This window comes from Mustela nivalis (assembly GCF_964662115.1).
Source record: "Mustela nivalis genome assembly, chromosome: 6".
Taxonomy (NCBI): Eukaryota; Metazoa; Chordata; class Mammalia; order Carnivora; family Mustelidae; genus Mustela; species Mustela nivalis.
Genome location: NC_139025.1, coordinates 83,291,403 through 83,312,181, shown reverse-complemented (window position 1 = coordinate 83,312,181; position 20,779 = coordinate 83,291,403). Strand labels below are relative to the sequence as shown.

The 20,779-nt window shown below is 43.1% G+C and overlaps 1 protein-coding gene across 5 annotated transcripts in view; it reads left to right on the top strand.

Annotated features, from left to right (window-relative positions):
- Window positions 1-20,779, top strand: part of TUBGCP4 (tubulin gamma complex component 4) — a 38,281-nt gene that overhangs the window by 15,149 nt on the left and 2,353 nt on the right. For all 5 annotated transcript variants that reach the window (XM_082735425.1, XM_082735427.1, XM_082735429.1 and 2 more), the window contains 9 exons: window positions 281-482; window positions 4,795-4,960; window positions 5,182-5,306; window positions 13,223-13,273; window positions 13,970-14,075; window positions 15,584-15,691; window positions 16,149-16,287; window positions 18,652-18,829; window positions 19,340-19,474. In XM_082735425.1, the coding sequence (XP_082591551.1) occupies window positions 281-482; window positions 4,795-4,960; window positions 5,182-5,306; window positions 13,223-13,273; window positions 13,970-14,075; window positions 15,584-15,691; window positions 16,149-16,287; window positions 18,652-18,829; window positions 19,340-19,474 (1,210 nt within the window). The remainder of the gene's footprint in view (window positions 1-280; window positions 483-4,794; window positions 4,961-5,181; window positions 5,307-13,222; window positions 13,274-13,969; window positions 14,076-15,583; window positions 15,692-16,148; window positions 16,288-18,651; window positions 18,830-19,339; window positions 19,475-20,779) is intronic.

Below are 20,779 nucleotides of genomic sequence, written 5' to 3'. Positions count from 1 at the left end.
AAATGTGTCTCTTCTAAAAAACTAGTAAAACGTTTACTGAACATTTAGACTTCAGTATATAGCCTACAAGTTTGGGAAATTTAATCACTAGTTCATCCACAAACATTTAAATTAAAATAGCACGATTATTTTTAGCTTTAATTGGTTATTTTCCTTCTGAGTCATCAGACCTTCAGGCCTCTGTTTATCCTGTCGCAGTTTAGAGCATGGCCTCTGTGCCGATGTGGGGTTTAATGCTTGTAAGAGGACTTCTAAGGCTCCTGCTTTTCTCTCCACTCAGAATCCTGGCCGTGTGTCATGGGGTCATGTATAAGCAGCTCTCAGCCTGGATGCTACATGGACTCCTCCTGGACCAGCACGAAGAGTTCTTTATCAAACAAGGTCCCTCTTCTGGTAATGTCAGTGCCCAGCCAGAAGAGGATGAGGAGGATCTGGGCATTGGGGGACTGACAGGAAAACAGTTGCGAGAACTCCAGGACTTGGTGAGAGCATAGCAGAAAGCCTAATATACTCCTCCCAGGAGTCAGCAAAGTCTAGAGCTAGTTGACCTTTCAGTGATTTCCAACCCCCCCAATCCTCCGTCCCCCTGCCATTCCCAGCTCATAGTAGTTGAAGCACCTTTCACAAAATCTGCAGATATAAACACTTGAACTTGGTTTTATCTTAGTTGCATTCTTAACACCTAACTTAATGTGAGACTACAAAATAGAAAATGTATTTGTGAGATTCCTTTGTTTCCCCTTTACCCAGTATGTGCATTTCTGAGGTTAATAAGTCTTGTCTCTTAAGGTAGCCATGTAGCTACCCTATAATTTTTTTTTTTTTTAAGATTTTATTTATTTGACAGAGCACAAGCAGGGGGAGAGGCAGAGGGAGAGGGAGAAGCAGGCTTCCGGCTGAGCAGGGAGCCCAACATGGGGCCTGATCCCAGGACCCAAGACCATGACCTAATCCAAAGGCAGATGCTTAACGATTGAGCCACCGAGGAGCCCCTACCCTATAACTTTTACATGCAGCTTGGAATTTCAATTAGAGTCCCCAAAGCTCTGTATTGTCTTTATTCATCCATTGATATGTTTATTTATTTATTTGTCCTACTACAACATATTCTTAAATGCCTGTTACATATATGCCAAGCACTGTTCTAGGAGAGTTACTGGGTGTTGAACTGAAGTAAATGAATAAAATGTAGCAGACCCTATCCTTAAAGAGCTTACTGTTTAGTGGAAATCATAGAAAAGTCAACAGTGACATTACAGTGCACTAAGTGCTCTGGAAAGCACAGTTATGGGTGTTCTCAGAACTTGGTCTTAGGGTAGCTAGAGAAGCTTTGCAGTCGAATGTACATCTAAATTGCAATTGCAAAGAGTTTGGGAGGAGAGGTCCAGAAATATTCCAGGCAGGGGATGGATGTGTACAAAGTACAGAGACCATGAAAGATGGTTTACTTGAGGAACCAGTAGTAATTCAATTGAAATGGTCAAGTAAAGGCAGAAATACAAAGTGCAAGGACAGTGGAGGGGGTTGGGGAAGTCGCAGTCAATGAAACTATTGAAATAAGATCATGAAAGCCCTTGTAAACTATGGGAAGGAATTTGGCCTTGAACCTCAAAAGAACTGAGAGCCAGTGAAGAATTTTAGGGAAGAGGTTAACACAATCAGATTTTATGATAGATGACTCTGGATAGTGTGTGGGGAAATTGTTTTTTAAAAAATCAAGGCTAGCAACAGGGGTAGATCCAGTTAAGAGAATGTTGGGGACACTTAGGTGAAAAATAATGGTGGCCTAAACCAAGGGTAGTAACAGTAAACATGCAGAAGAATAAAGTGGCCTGAGGGAGATTCAGGACATGGAATAGGTAGGCCTTAGTAATTGGATAGCAGTGCAGAGGGAAGGATCAAGAATGTTACCCAGTTTCTGCCTTCAGCAGCTAGGTGGGTAGAGATGATACGGAATGTGTATGGCAGGAATTGAGAGAAAAGAGATGGATCTAATTTTGGGTCCATCTAATGGATTTTATTATGTTGAGGGGCACCTGAGTGGCTCATCCCTTAGCATCTGATTCTTGCTGTCAGCTGGGGTCTTGATCTCAGGGTCATGAGTTCAAACCTCACATTGTGCTTCATGCTGGGTTTGGAGCCTACTTAAAAAAGAAAGAAAGAAAGAAAGAAAGAAAGAAAGAAAGAAAGAAAGAAAGAAAGAAAGAAAGAAAGAAAGGAAGAAAGAAAGAAAGAAAGAAAGAAAGGGAGGGAGGGAGGGAGGGAGGGAGGGAGGGAGGAAGGAAGGAAGGAAGGAAGGAAGGAAGAAAGAAAGAAGGGAAGGGAAGGGAAGGGAAGGGAAGGGAAGGGAAGGGAAGGGAAGGGAAGGGAAGGGAAGGGAAGGGAGGGGAAGGAAAGATTTACTTTTGGACATGTTGAGTTTGAGGTACTTGCAGGAAATGTCCAGTGGGCTGAGCTTGTAGCTCATGAGAACAGAGCAGTCTAGCTTAAAGATAAGTTTAAGGAGTCATCAGCATCTAGCAGTTTTTAACCTGGGGCCCAGAGGTGCTTCGGGAGTTTCTGCTTAATGTATGTTTGTATATTTGTCTGGAAGGTCCATAGCTTTTATATATGGCAGAGAGTCCTGTGATGTAAAAAGATTTAAAACACCTGTTATGGGGCGCCTGTGTGGCTCAGTCATTAAGCATCTGCTTTTGGCTCAGGTCATGATCCCAGTGTCCTGGGATCAAGCCCCACATTGGGTTCCCTGCTCATCAGGAAGCCTACTTTCCCTCTCCACCCCCATCCCCCCACCTTGTGTTCCCTCTCTCACTGTCTCTATCAAGTAGATGAAATATTTTTAAAAAAAAAAAAAAAACACCTGTTGCAATGTTCAGTTCAGTGGTGGAAAAAGGATAGTTTAAGAAGAGTTAGGAGATGGATAGGAAAATGCCTGAGCACCACCTGCATTAAAGTGCAGAACAGGAAGGGTGAACAGCAGAGCTCAAAGGCAGGATTGTGGAGCCCAAAGTTCCTGGTTGGAGCTGGAGGATAAAGGTCAAACCCAAAACAAGTCGGAGGAAGTGGGGGGGGGGGCACTGAGTGTTTGGGTGGTGGGCATCTGGGGCTTCTTGGGCCGATTCAGTGGTTCTCAAACTTCCACATGTGTCAGAATCAGCTGAAGAGCTTGTTAAAACACAGGGATGGCTGGGCCTCATCTCTCAGATTGTCCTGGATCTGGGGAGGGGCTTGAAAATTTTCATTTCTTTCTCTCTTTTTTTTTTTTTTAAGATTTTATCTATTCAGGGCGCCTGGGTGGCTCAGTGGGTTAGGGCCGCTGCCTTCGGCTCGGGTCATGATTCCAGGGTCCTGGGATCGAGCACCCACATCGGGCTCTCTGCTCAGCGGGGGGCCTGCTTCCTCCTCTCTCTCTGCCTGCCTCTCTGCCTACTTGTGATCTCTGCCTGTCAAATAAATAAATAAAATCTTTAAAAAAAAAAAAAAAGATTTTATCTATTCATTTGACAGACAGAGATCACAAGAAGGCAGAGAGAGAGGAAGGGAAGCAGGCTCCCCGCCAAGCAGAGAGCCTGACGTGAGGCTTGATCCCAGGACTCTGGGATCATGACCTGAGCCGAAGGCAGAGGCTTCAACCCACTGAGCCACCCAGGCGCCCTGAAAATTTTCATTTCTAACAAGCTTCCAAGTGAGGCCCATGCTGCTGGTTTGGGAGCCACTTTTTTTTTTTTTTTTAAGATTTTATTTACTTTATTTGACAGAGAAAGAGAGATCACAAGTAGGTAGAGAGGCAGGCAGAGAGAGAGAGGGAAGCAGGCTCCCTGCTGAGCAGAGAGCCCGATGCGGGGCTCAGTCCCAGGACACTGAGATCATGACCTGAGCCGAAGGCAGTGGCTTAATCCACTGAGCCACACAGGCGCCCCTGGGAGCCACATTTTGAGAACCACTTGGTTTAATGACTCTGGCTATGTACTAGTGAAGGGCTGGGCGGAGCCCACATAAATGGCGAGATAATGATGTCATAGACCTATAGACCTGGAAAAATAAAGACTAATGATTCCATTCTACAGGTAAGGAAACTGAGTTCCCAATCTGCTACACAAATTCTTACATAGTAAAGGCAGAATGAGGACAAAAATCCTAATGTTGAAAAACAAAACAAAACAAAAAACAAAAATCCAACAAGACTGTTATTTCTACTGTGCTATCCAGCTGTCTGAAAATGGAAGTATGTTCATCTCTCTGACACTGGTAGTTCAGGCATTGTGCAACTTCAGATTTAAATCCCTGCTTCTGGGGGCGCCAGGGTGGCTCAGTCTCTAAGCATCTGCCTTCAGCTCAGGTCATGATCTCAGGGTCCTGGAATCGAGCCCCCACATGGGGCTCCTTGCTCAGTGGGAAGCCTGCTTCTCTCTCTCCCACTCCCCCTGTTTGTGTTCCCTCTCTGTGTCTCTATCAAATAAATGAAATCGTTAAAAAAAAAAAAAAAAAGTAAGTCCCTGCTTCAGGGCGCTTGGGTGGCTATGTTGGTTAGCGTCCAACTCCTGATTTGGCTCAGGTCTGAGATCAAGCCCCGTGTGCAGCTCTGTGCTCAGCACAGAGTCTGCTTGAGATTCTCTGTCACCTCTGCCCCTCCGCAACTTGAGCACACCCTCTCTATATATAATAATTTTTTTAAAAAATTCAAGTCCATACCTCTAGAAAAAATAGAAATCATGGGTTGGGAGAGTTGATGTTTTCTTGCCTTCCACTTCTTACTTCATACATCATGTCTGATGTGGATTTTTCCTTGTGTAGCGCCTGATAGAGGAAGAGAACATGCTGGCTCCGTCCCTAAAACAGTTTTCCTTACGAGTGGAGATTTTGCCATCCTACATTCCAGTGAGGGTTGCTGAAAAAATCCTGTTTGTTGGAGAATCTGTCCAGATGTTTGAGAATCAAAATGTAAACCTGACGAGGAAAGGTAAGAACCTCCTTGCCCAGTGGGCCCTGTCTTCAAAGGCCCTTTTTAATAGCACATGGCCCCTCCAAGGGAGTGGATGATAAGGTTTCTGCACTGAGATTGCAGCACAACCAGGACTCACTTACGTGAGAAACCGGAAGGAGATGCACCAGGGGGACCAGAAGTCCTAACCCATCCTGCTGTTCTCTGCCTTCCTTTGATGGTGCCTGCCTGCCTTGTAGGATCCATTTTGAAGAACCAAGAGGACACTTTCGCTGCGGAGCTCCATCGGCTCAAACAGCAGGCGCTCTTCAGCCTGGTGGATTTCGAACAGGTGGTGGATCGTGTTCGTAGTACCGTGGCCGAGGTTTGTATGTCCTAGTAGGCTTTCTTAGCAGGAAAACAGACTAGGCCCCCAGAAATTGAGCACTTGACTTCCATTGCTTCTTGATGTGGTTAGAGCTTAGCTTGGAGGGAATTGTGAGAGTTGCAGGGCAAGTTTTTCATAATAGATGCAGAACTGCTTTAGTCTTCACACCTGACAGAATTCTAGTTAGCTATTTACTTGAATAAAGGAAGGTCTCACTTTCAAATTCAGACAGTCAGCATATTTAATCTGTCAATGTAGTTGGTGATAATGGCTAGGAATCAATGGATTCAGACTAAATTTAGCACCTTGCTTATATTTTAGATGGCTTTATTACTTTTTCATTAATGGGCATCATAACCATGAGGAACATAGAATAAGTTTTATTTTTCCATTTTTTTTTTAAAGATTTTATTTATTTATTTGACAGAGAGAGAGAGGGGGAGAGCAAGCACAGGCAGACAGAGTGGCAGGCAGAGTCAGAGGGAGAAGCAGGCTCCCTGCCGAGCAAGGAGCCCGATGTGGGACTCGATCATGACCTGAGCTGAAGGCAGCTAGTTAACCAACTGAGCCACCCAGGCGTCCCTATTTTTCCATTTTTACAAATGAATAAAATAGAAATCTAACTTGGCTAGTGTTGCACAGTAACAAAAGTGAAGTCAGAAGCAGGTCTTATAACTCCTAGTTCAGTATTTTTCTTTCTTTCTTTCTTTTCTTTTTTTTTTAAAGATTAATTTGTTTAGGGGCCCCCCGGGTGGCTCAGTCAGTTAAGTGTCTGCCTTAAGTGTCTGACTTCCACTCAGGTCATGATCCAAAGGTCCTGGGATTGAGCCTGGAGTCAGGCTTCCTGCTTAGCAAGGAGTTAGCTTCTGCCTCTACCTACTCTCCCCCTGCTCGTGCATTTTCTCTCTCTGTCTCAAATAAATCTTTTTTTTTTTTTTTTTAAGATAAATTTATTAGGGAGAGAGCAAGCATAAGCCAGAGGACAGGCAAAGGGAGAGGGAGACAAGCAGACTCCCCGCTGAGCAGAGAGCCAGATGCAGGGCTCAGTCCTGGATACTTGAGATCATGACCTGAGTGAAAATCAGGAGTCGGAGGCTTAACTGACTCAGCCACCCAGGTGCCCCCTAGTTCAGTATTAAGTGAATTCTGCTTTATCCCCTGACTTAGACTGTGACCAGTAATTTTCTGGATGTGCATCTGTTCTGTGGCCTAAAATAAAATTTGGCTCACAGGTGTGTGATAATGTGAAATGGGATTTTTAGTTTAAACAGCTGATTTTTTTTTTTTTACTATATTACTGGTTTTCTTTCTTTTTTTTTTCTTTTAAAGATTGATTTATTTGAGAGAGAAAGAATGAGAGAGAGCATGAGAAGGGGGAGGGTCAGAGGGAGAAGCAGACTTCCTGCCTAGCAGGGAGCCCGATGCAGGACTCCATGGTGGGACTCCAGAATCATGACCTGAGCCAAACGCTGTTGCTTAACCAACTCAGCCACCGAGGCACCCTGTTTTGGTGGTTTTCAACTTCGACCCTCACCTCCAGAGCTGCTGACTGGTAGATCTGCATTGGGAGGGAGGGAGTAGCTATGTGTATTTACACCAGCCAACAAACCACTGCAGGTGACGGTGAAGCATACCCAGCGCACTACAGTCTCCAGAACAGAGCAGCTTAGCAACACATATCCTCACGTTGGAAGCACAGTAATCTATCATGAATATGATTTCCTTTTCTAGTCACTGTCTCAAAAATTCTAGGTCTGGGAGATAGCTGTGATATTGACAGAATATTAAATCATAAGGTGACCTTTAGGTGTCACTTCATTTGATTCTTTATAGGCAAATAATTATTTAAACTCTTTAGAATACATGCTTTTGTCCTTTCGTAATTTCAAGATCCTACCCCTCCATCTATAGCCAAGGCAGCTCCTGTCTAAGGAGTTGGTATCTTGAGGTCCTTGCAACTTACTTTATTAAATCTATTTCTGTTCTTCCATTATTCTTGTGATAACTTTGGAGTTAATTCATGGAGGAAAGTAAAAATCGTATTGAATGAATAGTACAAGATTTCAAAAAAATTTTTTTCTTGTGAAATTCTGAAATGTGGATATTGGTAGAAATTACATTTCCAGTTTAAAAATGATAGATGAAGAGTGGAAGTTCAGACTCTGAAGTTTTTTATAATTGTAGCTAATAGGCCTTTTTCAGAGCTATTCTCTTAAAGTAACACTTTATGGTAATGAAAATAGTTTCCTTTTCAGAAGGAAAAAGGGGGAGTGTCGTACAAATATATATCATACTCATTCCCTTTTTGTTTCCTTTTTTTTTTTTAAGATTTTATTTATTTATTTGACAGATAGAGATCAGAGGTAGGCAGAGAGGCAGGCAGAGAGAGAGAGAGGAGGAAGCAAGCTCCCTGCCGAGCAGAGAGCCCGATTCGTTGCTCAATCCCAGGACCCTGGGATCATGACCAGAGCCGAAGGCAGAGGCTTTAACCCATTGAGCCACCCAGGTGCCCCTTGGTTTTCTTTACGTATACATACTCTATGAGTTTATTTATATAAAGTTGAAAAACAGTTAATGTAAAGTTAATATAAAAGTTCAAATGCAGGGCCGCCGAGTGGCTCAGTCAGTTAAGCGTCAACTCTTAATTTCAGCTCAGGTCATGATCTCAGGGTTGTGAGAGCCAAGCCCTGACTTGAGCTCTGAGCTGGGTATGGAGTTTGCTTAAGATTCTCCCTCTCTGTCAGCCCCTTCCCAACCTCACTGTCCATCTCTCTCTCTGAAAAAAAAAAAAAAAAAAAAAAAAGTTTGAAGGCAGAACTAATCTGACGTTAGATGTCAGAATAGAATTTGACCTTGGGGGGCACCTGGGTGGCTCAGTGGATTAAGCTGCTGCCTTCAGCTCAGGTCATGATCTCAGTGTCCTGGGATCGAGCCCCGCATCGGGCTCTTTGCTCAGCGGGAGCCTGCTTCTCTCTCTCTCTCTCTCTCTCTGCCTGACTCTCTGCCGACTTGTGATCTCTCTCTCTGTCAAATAAATAAATAAAATCTTTAAAAAAAAAAAAAAAAGAATTTGACCTTGGTCAGTGGAAAGGGCAGGAGGAGGGCTTTCAGGGTGCTGGTAACAAGTGTGTTCAATTTGTGAAAATTCTCCAACCTGTAAACTTATTATTTGTGTACTTTCTGTATATTTTTTAGTACTTAAATGAAAAGATTTTGAAACAATTCTTAGATATTTAAGTTAGTTATTTTGATTTTTTTTAGTTGCTTATTGTTTTATGCAGAGAAGTGGCAGTATTTTTGTGGGTTAATCTGTGTGACAACTCGAAGTCTTTTTTTAGTTCTAACAGTTCGTTGTTTCTATTGATTTTTCTAAGTAATGATCATATCATTTGCAAATAATGAGTTTTACAACTTTTAGACTTCTGCTTTTCTTTTTCTTACAGTCTTGGATCTCTAATACTATATTAAACAGCTGGAGTGATAAGTTGGTATAAACTGTGTTAACCAGTGGAGGCAATAGTGGGCATTTTTGCTTTGTTGGCTCTTAAAGATCATGCATCAACAGTTTCTCTATTACTTTAATGTTTGCTGGAGGTTTTCAGCACATAAGTTTATCAGGTTAAAAGAGGAGTTAACCTTCTAGTTTATTATGTGCTTTTTTCATAAATAGATGTTGAATTTTGTAACCTGCCTTTTCTTTATCGATGATGGTGCAATTTCTTGCTCTGGGTTCTTTTTCTCCTTTAATCTGTTCATAGGGTAAATTCCTGGTTAGATTTTCAGATGTTGAATCTTCCTGAGATAAACTGTACTTGAAAACATGAGTTTTTATTTTTTAAAACACTGTTGGATTTGGTTAGGCAATACAATACTTGGAACTTTTGCATCTACATTTACGAGTGAAATTAGATGATTCCTGTTTTATTCCCATGTGGCTGCAGAATATAGAGTGTATAAGCCTTATAAATGAGCTAGGTATCTCTCACTTTTCTTTTTTTCTAGAGTAATTTGTATGACAGGAGTTGTTACTGGAAGTTTGATTGAACTTACCTGAAAAATTATCTAAGTTAGGTTGTTTAAGAAGGGGAAATCTTCCGAGTGCCCGGGAGGCCCAGTCAGTTAAGCATCCAGCTCTTGATTTTGGTTTAGGTGGTGATCTCAGGGTCCAGGGATCGAGCCGCACGAGGGGCTCCACACTCATCGAGGCTTTACTTGAGGATATCTCTCCCTTTCCCTCTGCCCCTCTGCCCACTCATGCCCCCCGCAAAAAATAAATCTTAAAAAAAAAAAGAAAAGAAAATCTTTACCAAGGGAACCTATTTTAAACCTGTATTTATCTGTTCAAGACTGTTATTTCTTATACCAATTTTGGTATTTTCTACTTTTCTAGGAAGGCCCATTTCATCTAGATTTAAGTTTTTAGAAAATCTGTCTGTAGCTATTTGTTTTATTTTGTATTTTATTTTAATCTTTTACTGTTCAGTCTTAACTAATCTTTTCGAAGAGACAGCTTGTGTTTTTATTACCTTTTTTCTTTATCTCATTGGTATCTGCCTTTATTATTTTTCTTCCTTTTTTTTTTTAAGGATTTTATTTATTTGACACAGAGAGACACAGCGAGAGAAGGAACACAGCAGGGGGAGTGGGAGAGAAGCAGGCTTCCCACTGAGCAGGGAGCCCAATCAGGGGCTCGATCCCAGGATGCTGGGATCATGACCTGAGCCACCCAGGCGCCCTGTTTTTCTTCTTTCTTATTTCTTTGAGTTTTCTGTTACTTTTTGCCAGTTTCCTGGGTTGAAACTTGACTTTCCTATTTGTAACCCTTGCTTCCTAGGAAATACATGTAAAACTTTATTGCCTTGACCTTGTCCCACAAGTTTTTGGCATGGAGTATATACATATTATCATCCTGTTCTAAATAATTTATTTTCTTTCTGATTTTCTTTTTAACCCCAGGAATTTATTAAGCTTTAATTTTTATTGCAGTATAGTTGGAGAACACAGTCTGTAGATCAGTCCTTTGGAGTTGATTGAGGCTTCCTTTATGGATTAATGTAGGGCCCATTTTTGTTTTTAGTTCTACCTGTGCCCAGACAGTGTATATTCTGTGAGTCTAGAGTTCTGTGCCTGTTCTAATATCTCATTTCCGAGCTGGATGTTAGGCATGTGCATATTTGTAATGAATATATATTTATTGTTTTCCTTTTATGTATATATAATGTCTTCTTTATATACTTATTTCTGTATATTAATATATATATGTACATACATATATATATGTGTATGTGAGTATATATGTACATACATATATATATATACTCACATACACATATATATATTTTTTAAACTTAAATTCTATTTTATTAATTAAGAATCATTACCCACCTCTTTTCCAGGTCATTATTTACCTCATATCTTCTTCCATCCTTTCTTTGCAACTCTTTTTACCTCCCTGGCCCCAAGCAACCATTGATGTGCTTTCTGTCACTAGGGATTAGTTTGCATTTTCTAGAATTTATATAAATGGAGCCAAACAATACGTGCTCTTTTCGGGGAGGAGGCGGGTCAGGATGTTTTTCATGATTATTTTGAGATTAATCCCTGTTGCATGTATCAATAGTTTATTCCTTTTTTAAAGCTTGTTCAGAATGTTTCTATAACCATCATTAATATCATTATTTTAAACATTTCTCTAAATGCATTGCTGAGGGGCGCCTGGATGGCTCAGTGGATTAAGTCGCTGCCTTTGGCTCAGGTCATGATCTCAGTGTCCTGGGATCGAGCCCCGCATCGGGCTCTTTGCTCAGCAGGGAGCCTGCTTCTCTCTCTCGCTGCCTGACTCTCTGCCTACTTGTGATCTCTCTCTCTGTCAAATAAATAAATAAAATATTTTTAAAAATAAATAAATAAATAAATAAATAAATAAATGCATTGTTGAATGGTAAACATATCTCTGTACTTAAACACTCATGTCATAGCAATTAGGTACCACTTTTATAAATACCATTATTACAGGTGTTTATAAACACTTTTCTGAATGCATCATGGGAGAACAAGCACATCCATTCCCTGAAATAACACTCTTCTCAATGTATCCTGAGCATACAATTTTTTTAAACTTTATTTTATTGAGGATCTTTATTGATCTTTTCCTGAGGATCTTTATTACATGTGTTTTTATTTTTAATTATTATCATCATTAATACATGTGCTTTTATTTTTTAATCAAACTGTATTTGATATATAACATTGTGTAAATTTAAGGTATATAGCATATTGATCTGACACATTTATATATTCTTTTTTTTTTTTAAGATTTTATTTATTTGACAGACAGATCACAAGTAGGCAGAGAGGCAGGCAGAGAGGGGGGGGGGGGAAGCAGGCTCCCTGCTGAGCAGAGAGCCCGATGCAGGGCTTGATCCTATGACCCTGGGATCAGGACCTGAGCCGAAGGCAGAGGCTTTAAACCACTCAGCCACCCAGGCTCCCCACATTTATATATTCTTAAGATTGTCATCATAGGGATAGTTAGCACCTCTGCTATATCCCATAACTATAATCTCTTTTTTGTGGTGGGAATAATTAAGATCTAGTTTCCTAGCAAATCTGATTATAATACAGCATTGTTGTCCATATTCATTATACCATGACTCACATCTCCAGGACTCAGTTACCTACTAGTTGCAGGTTGGTAACCTTAAACAACCTCTCTCCTATCCCCCTACCCTGCAGCTCCTGGTAACCACCATTTTACTCTGTTTTTATGAGTTTGGCTTTTTGGACTATACATATAAATGATAATCATGCAGTGTCTCTTTCTCTGACGTATCTCAGTATAATATGCTCAAGGTCCATCCATGTTGTCACAAGTGGCAGAATTTCCTTTTTCATAACTGAAATATATATATTTCATTATATATCACATCTTCTTTGTCTGTTCACCCGTCATGGACACCTAGTTGTCTCCGTATCTTGGCAGTTGTGAATAACGCTGCAGTAAATGTGGGAGTGCATGTATCTCTTTGATGATCCTGTTTCGTTTCCTTTGTTTCGTTTCCTTTGTGTACACACCGAGAAGTGGAATTAAGGATCATGTGGTAGTTCAACTTTTAATTTTTCAGGGACCTCCATACTGTTTTCCATGGTGACTGAACCAATTTACATTCCCACCAACAGTTCACGAGGGTTCCCTTTGCTCCACATCCTCGCCAACAGCTTGTTACCTCTTCGTGATGATAACCATTCTAATAGGTGTGAAATGATAGCTCTTTGGTTTTGACTCACATTTCCCTGTTGGCTGATGATATTGAGCATCTTTTCATGTACCTGTTGGCCATTTGTATATCTTCTTTGGAAAAAAAAAAAACAACCTGTTTAATTCCTCCATTTTTTAATTGGATTGTCTGTGTTTTGTGATGGTGGTTGTTGTTGAGTTTTAGGACTTCTTTATATCTTTCAGATATTAGTTCCTTATCAAATATGTGGTTTGCATATATTTTCTCCCATTCTGGAGGTTGTTTTTCATTTTGTTGATTATTTCTTTTGCTGTGCAGAAGCTTTTTTAAAGATTTTATTAATTAGAGAAAGCAGGAGCAGGTGGGGTTGGAGAGGGGCAGAGCAAGGGAGAGAATTAGGCTCCCTGCTGAGCTAAAAGCCTGACATGGGGCTTGATCCCAGGACCCTGGTATCATGACCTGAGCCAAAGGCAGAGGCTTTAACCCACTGAGCCACCCAGCTAGCCCAGCCACCTGGAGCCCCCTGTCTTAATTCTTAAAATGATGCTGGTGGGCAGTGACTTTATTCTCTAGGCTGACGCTTAATGACTGAGCCACCTAGGTGCCCCACAAAACCATTCTCTACAGAAGTTTTCATTGGAATGAAATTTTATTCCTGTTTTTTTCTTTTCACAGCATCTCTGGAAGCTCATGGTAGAAGAGTCAGATTTACTGGGTCAGCTGAAGGTAATAGCTGTCTTTTAATTTTTTTTTTTTTTTTAATTTGACAGAAATCACAAGGCAGAGAGGAAGGGAAGCAGGCTCCCTGCTGAGGAGAGAACCTGATATGGGGCTCCATGTAGGGCTCCATGTGGGACTCGATCCCAGGACCCTGGGATCTTGACCTGAGCCAAAGCAGGGGCTTTAACCCATTGAGCCACCCAGGCGCCCCCGTCTTTTAATTCTTAAAATGATGCTGGTGGGCAGCGACTTTATTCTGTAGCCTCTCCCTAAGAGCATTGGTTGCCTGTACCCAGACTTCCAGAATGGCCTCACATGTCCTCACCCAAGAGGGCAAATTCTCCCTAATATTACACATATACTGTAGCACAAAGGTTTGGGTGTTTACTTTCTTCTGGCAGAACAGACTTGTGTCGCCATTGAATAAATGACACTAAAGACACACCGTTGTCCTGCCTTGACGAGTGGGAAGTGTGCCCCTGTGAAATGCCAAAAGCCTATATCCTTTTGTAGGCTGGGCTCACAGTGATGAGATTAGCAACTTCATGTGTAATTACGATGGTGAACAGCTCCTGCCTTTCTAGATCACTGAACTTGACAATTTAGGCAGAGAGGAAGGGAAGCAGGCTCCCTGCTGAGGAGAGAGCCTGATGCGGGGCTCCATGATGTGGGGCTCTGCCTAAATTGACATTCTTTCTGCAGATCATTAAAGACTTTTATCTTCTGGGACGTGGAGAACTGTTTCAGGCCTTCATTGACACAGCTCAACACATGTTAAAAACACCACCCACTGCAGTAACTGAACATGGTAATTGCCCTCTGGGCCTGAGAATTACAGGTTGACTGATGTTGTAGGGTGTTTCTTGACCGCTGCTGAACCGTTCATTCTGTTCCACGTTAAAAGCAACCTGGTGAGTTAGAGAGCAGGGTTTCCAAAGATGGAAGGCCCTTTGGTGGGTTGCACACTGAAGTCACTGGGAGTTGCCTTTTGATCCTTCCTGGAAGAGTGGGTATAAATCAGGTATTATGTTATCATAGTGTCATCCTACATCCCTACCGGACAGACATAGCGCTATTTACTGCCCCTTGTTATATTCGAGTTCTTTAGGTTCCAAATGATGGAAACCTAACCTGAACCAACCTATGTAGAAAGGGGGAATTTATTTGCTATTTCATCTTTAACTCCAGTGGGATAGTATTAGCTGGGCTTCAGACAACAGAAACTAGGGACTTGAATATTGCTAGAATTTTCTTTCTTACCGCATCTTATGTGTGCCTCTTCCATGCTCTCTGATGGCCTTCCACTCCAATTTGGAAACATGGCCAGCAATGGTTTCAAGCAAGTACCTCACAGTATCTACTGGAGGAGCCAAATCCAGCATCTCTGGGAGCAAATTGAAAGATCCCAGGAAGGGGTTTTGATTAGCCCAGTCCAGATCATAAACATACCCCTGCACCAAAGATGTCCGACATGAAGATAAAATGAAGTGTTCACCTTTGACTAATGGGAATGACAACCATTTCCATTCAGACTATGTGAGGAGAGTTGGGAAAGGATCAGAATAAAAATAAATAAATAAATAAAAATTAAAACAAAATGGGGGGGGGGACACCATGGTTTCCTTTTGTCTGACTCTATAAACAATAGATGGCCACTGTAGTCACACAAGACTTTTTTCAGTGCAGATATCAGAAAACCCAATTCAAACTCATGCAAAGGGGAAGAAAAATGTATTGATTCTGATAGCTGAAAAGGCCAGAGGATTAAGGTTTTAGGCAAAGTCTGATCCGGGGACTCACATGACGCCTTCGGGACTTGGTGCCATTCCATCTTTCACCTCTGCCTTTTTTCTCAGACAGGCCTGCTCCATATGGTAGCAAGATGGCCTCCAACCAACCTTACATCCCACTAAATCCCAGTTTATCTAAGAAAAAAAAAAAAAAAAACCTCTACTCTGAATAAAGCCTCTGGATTGGCTTGGCTGGAGACATGTTCATATCCCTAAACAAAATAGTATACCAAGTTAGAGTATTACATTCCATTGAGCATGGCTGGGTCACCTGCCTACCCCTAGCATCAGGTATTGTCAACCCCACTGAACCACATGGCTAATACTGGGAGGGGTGATTCTCTAGGGAAAACTGGGTGCTATTATCAGCAAGAGAAGGGGGAATGCATGCGAGGCCGTTAAAAGTAGCCTGTCTCCATGTGTCCCACCATTAGTGTCAGGTGGGCTAGAGAAGTGGAAAGCCAGCAGTGCCTGGGTCTATTATGTAGCCTAGCGTTCTTGTCAGCCACTGTGTTCGCCCTTGCAGATGTGAATGTGGCCTTCCAGCAGTCCGCACACAAGGTTCTCCTGGATGATGACAACCTTCTCCCTCTGTTGCACTTGACAATCGAGTATCATGGAAAGGAGCATAAAGGTTTGCCATTCTTTCTTGCATCTTTCTGCTCCTATGGGTTCATCATCTGTTATCCCATCCGTGCTTCCACCCACCTCCACAGAAACCATTTCATTTTGGACCTTAGAAGTCACGTTGTCTGGGGCCCTATCTTGTATGGGAGGAAAGGGAAGTCCAGAGAGGCGAGGCAGGATGCCCAGACCATGGTTTTTTGCCCTGCTGCTGGAAAGGTCTCTGTTTATTTCCAGCAAACAGACTTTTAAGGTTGAAAAAAGAATCTGAGAGACCTCCTAAGAGAATCTCACTTGCCTTCTAATGCAAGTCCCTTAGACTTCCCTTGCCTTCTAATGCAAGTCCCCTTTTTGTCGCCGGTATGCTTCTGACACTATAGGCTCAAGTGATGAGCACTCCCTCATGAACGTGACTCACCTTGTGGAAGCCCTGGTTCTGAATGAGCAACATTGTATTTTCTTAACAGATGCTGCTCAGGCAAGAGAAGGGCCTTCTCGGGAAACATCTCCCAGGGAAGCCCCTGCATCTGGCTGGGCAGCCCTTGGTCTCTCCTACAAAGTGCAGTGGCCGCTACACATTCTCTTCACCCCTGCTGTTCTGGAAAAGTGAGTATTTCTGAATTTCTTCTAGGTCAGTCTGACCTGACTTGCAAGGGTAGAAATAAACAGGAATAGAATTGTTGGGCACAGGATAACCACGCGGCTGGTGGTCGTACAGTCTGTAAGTCAGAGGCTGCAAATGCAATTGCCTTCAGGGACTGGACAGCAAAGCTTAGCAAGTGAAGCCGCGGACACGAGGCCGTGGGGGCTGCTGGGTGCTGGGATGAATGAAAGTGTCAGACCCTCAGACCACCAGTGTGGTAGTGGTGTGTGTGTTTGTTGTTAAGATTTTATGTTTTAAGCAATCTCTGTACCCAGTGTGGGGCTTGAAATTCCTGAGATCAGGAGTCACAGGCTCCACTGACGGAGCCGGCCAGGTGCCCGTTGTCATGTTTTAAGTCGCACAATCAGCAGTTTACACACTCTCTGTCTGTGGCCTCTGGAAGATGCAGTCTTGAGCACCTCATGAAGAATCTGGCCCTTGCCAATTCCATCAGACTAGCAAGTTTCCTCCCTAAAATTTGTGTAATTTTTTGTTGATCTACTTGGGAAGACTTTCCAAGCCCAGATGTTTGCTGTGGACTTGAGCCACTGCAGAGGAACTCGCCGCCTTACCCCCAGGGAGAGGCAGTGGGGATGGCTAAGCTGGGATGGAATACGGGAGCGGGACCAGTGTGGTAAGAGGCTCTGGGATCAGCTTTGTTGTTTATCCTGAGAGCCTGCCAGGTGCTGTTGCTCAGTTCCATCAGGACCTTCTGTCCCCGAGGCAGGAAACCAGAGCTCTAGGGGAAGGGAGGTGGAGAAGCAGGCTTGGCTAGTGGTCACATGTGGAATCCTTCCCCACACTTACACAAATCTCCCAAATCCTGATCTGGCCCGGGCTGGGGCTGGAGGACAGTAGTTATTGTGCTCAGGCTAGAGGAATGGAGATAAAGGAAAATGATGAACAAAAGGGCCTCTCTTCCACCCTCTGTTCCTGTTCCTAGTCCTCTCTACCTTTCTGAGTAGAGAAGCTTAGGGTATGAGAGCCTAGGCATGATCTGGAGAAGACAAGGCTGGTCCCGGGAGTTTGGGGGGTAAGTTCAGGGCCCACAGCCCAACGAAGGAAGCTGCTCCTTGTCCTTGAGCCTTCACCGCTCCCAGTGTCCCACAGGCAAACACGTATATCCTCACTTGATATGCTCTGAACGCCCTTGAAAAAAAATCAATCTCTGATGTAGTTTTAAAAACTTTTTATTATGGGAATTTCTAAATATAAACAAAAGCATGGACCATAATGGCCCCCACGTATACATGATCCAGCTGCAGCATCTGTCAGCGTCACTTGTTCCGCCTCTTGTTTTAGCGAGAGCCTTAGACAGGAAAGCCCAGGCGTGTTGTTTCACTCCATCAATGTGCGATGCAGAGCCGGTGTGTTGTCAGTGTAACTACAGTGCAGTTATCACAGCCAGTAAAATTAACAATAAGTCCTTATCTGATATCTGGTACAGATTGAAACTTTCCCAGTTATCCAAAAATGTCTTGTTATGTTTCGGCTTGTTCAAATCCGAATCCAAACAAAGTGTACTATTTTTACTAGGTTGTTCCATTAGAAATAGATGATCTTAAAAACCAAATCACATTGGTTTCTGCAAGTCTGCCTACGAACAAGTAAATATATCCAGTTTCACTAGGAATCAGCTGTTCTTCCCATGTGTGTCCTCAGCGCAGGGCTCAGCATGAGGCAGCTAGGCCCTGAGCTTGCTGTGAGGCAGGAGCTAGGGAGCCCTTACTTGCATTCTCTTCTTTGGGACAGAAAATTCGATTAACTGAAATCCTTGCCTCCTAACACATTGTTATTATTGGGCCACACAAGACCCTCCTGCCTTCCTTTCACATACGCTGTAAAAGCACTTCCCAGCACGGAAACTGGAATACCAACAGTAACGGTCTTTCGTAGTCTCCCTCCCGTGGCTCCCCCTGCCCATGGTCACCCCTCTCCCACAGTCCCATTTTCTGTCCTTTTAATATTTAGTTCTATAACATCAATATATATTCCCTCGAAGTATGTTTTTTTTCCTACCCGCTTGTTTTAAGCTTTATTGAATAAAAGTATAAAAGGCTCTATGTACTCTGAGATTTACCTTTTTTATTCAGAATCCTACTGCTAGGAGTCCTCTTGGGCTGTGCAGCTGAAGCACATTCATTTTGACAGCTATGTAATATTCCACCATCTCAGTGAGCCAGTCCATTCAGCCACAGCTCTAGCCACTCTCCTTGCCTCCCTGCCTCTCAGGGAACAGGTGGCAGGCCCAGAGTCCTAGGGTCTGTCATGCAGGTGAGGTGGGCAATGAAGTTTTATTCCTAAAGAGCCTGACATTTCTGTCGCAGGTACAATGTCGTCTTCAAGTACTTACTGAGCGTGCGCCGGGTGCAGGCCGAGCTGCAGCACTGCTGGGCCCTCCAGATGCAGCGCAAGCACCTCAAATCCAACCAGACAGATGCCGTCAAGTGGCGCCTGAGAAACCACATGGCCTTCTTGGTGGATAATCTTCAGTACTATCTCCAGGTCCGGGCCCAGGGCTGACTAGAGGAAGGGCGACCAAAGTCTGGGAGGTGAACGGGGTTGACTCAAGAGGTCCTTCAACCCTGCAGTGGTTGAAATGTTGGGGGTTGAGAAAAGGCACAGATTTTATCACTGGGCAGGGTTTCTTGGTGGCATTTTAGAAGAAAGTGGGAATAAAGGGAAGGAGACTGAGTCTAGGGTTCTTGTCAGCAGTGCAGCATTTAATTCTTTTTTAATTCTTGTTGATCTGACCCTCATGTTTAGAGTTGGCTAGAACGTCAGTTGGTGGAGGGGATGTGGCATGAGGTGAGGCGATCTGCCAGAACTTTGGAGCTTCTTAGGCATTAGACAGGTAACTTTGTAGAAAGCTAAGCAACGCGAGGGGGTCTTTGGTCAGCTTTAAAGTGGCTTGAATAGGAGGGAGACTTTCTCTTTCATAGTGTCAGGCATCTTAATGTCCTCGAGTGCTTAGAATGTGCTGTAACTGAAAGTACCTGTGTCCCTGCCCATCAGGTGGACGTGCTGGAGTCTCAGTTCTCACAGCTTCTGCATCAGATCAACTCCACCCGTGACTTTGAAAGCATCCGATTGGCTCATGACCACTTCCTCAGCAATCTGCTGGCTCAGTCCTTTATCTTGTTGAAACCTGTAAGTAGGCCTGTTGGTTTCCTTGGACTGCTTCTCGCCTGACTGTTCCCTTAGATCCTGAGTTGCCAGGATACATAACTATCATTAAAACAATTGCTGAATCTCCATTTTCATACCTTTTTAACAACTTAAAGCAAAGCTAAAAGGGAATGTTAAAAGGGAACTTAAATGTTTTTGAATTTCTGAAATATTGTATCATGGGGATGTGGTGAGCAGCTACAGAGGAGAGTATGTGCTGAAAGGATTTAATTTTAAAAAAAACCTGACACCACAGAAAGACTAATGAAAGCACATATAGTACTTACTTTCTTAGCAGTCTTTTGGGCCAGGATGCACCAGTTCCAAGTTGTTTTCACAGCCAAGAGTAGTGTCTCCCTGCCCGTGTGTGTGTATGTCCATCTCCTTCAGGGTCATTACCCTCAACCTTGGCTACACATGGGAGTCACCTGGAAGCTTTAAAAAGCTGGGACCCTGAACACTTAAATTAGAATCTCTGGAGTGAAACCCAGGGCCCGGTGTGTTTTTTTAAAAGCTCAACATGCATGCCAATTCCAGAATAGAAAGCGGGAAGGCTGAAATGACCCCTCATAGTTTCTCTGATTATATGGGTTCCATAGATTACACTTCATCTCTGATGTCAGCCAGCTCTTCTCCCTCAGTTCTGCCACACCACAAACACTGCAGACTTCTCTTTTGCTCCTATTCGAAGCTTTTTTTGCTGCACTAAGGGACAACAGGTTACATAGATGCCACTCCCAAGGGCTCTGTGAACTGACACCAACAAAACTGACACCAACACTATGACAGGCAGACTGTCCTCAAATGGCAGGAGTGCATCCTTGGGTAAAGGAGAAGATGAGAGCAGGTGGTCACCATTAAATATTTATTGAGTGCTTACTGTGTGCAAGGCACTGGGGATACAAAGAGGTATAAGTCATGGCTCTGCCCTTAAGGAGCTCACAATCTAGTTGGAGAAACAGAACATACATACATACATACATACATAGATCAGTAACAACACAGGCGGCCTGAACAGGGGCCAAGAGAACAGTATAGATAATAGAAGCAGGGGTCACTAAAGGCTACATGGGGAAAGGAGTGTTCCACTGAGAAGGCAGAACGTGAAGTGGCTTCAAGGAGAGGATCCTGGGTATAGGGAGCAACAGTGAAAGCAAAGCTCAGGGCAGGAGCACACTGGCTGGGCCCAAGAAATGATGACTAGTGTGATGTGACTACAGTGGAAGGTTTATGCAGGGGTGACTAAGAGAATGACAGCATCTTTGCAGGAAGGGAAGAGTTTGGTTT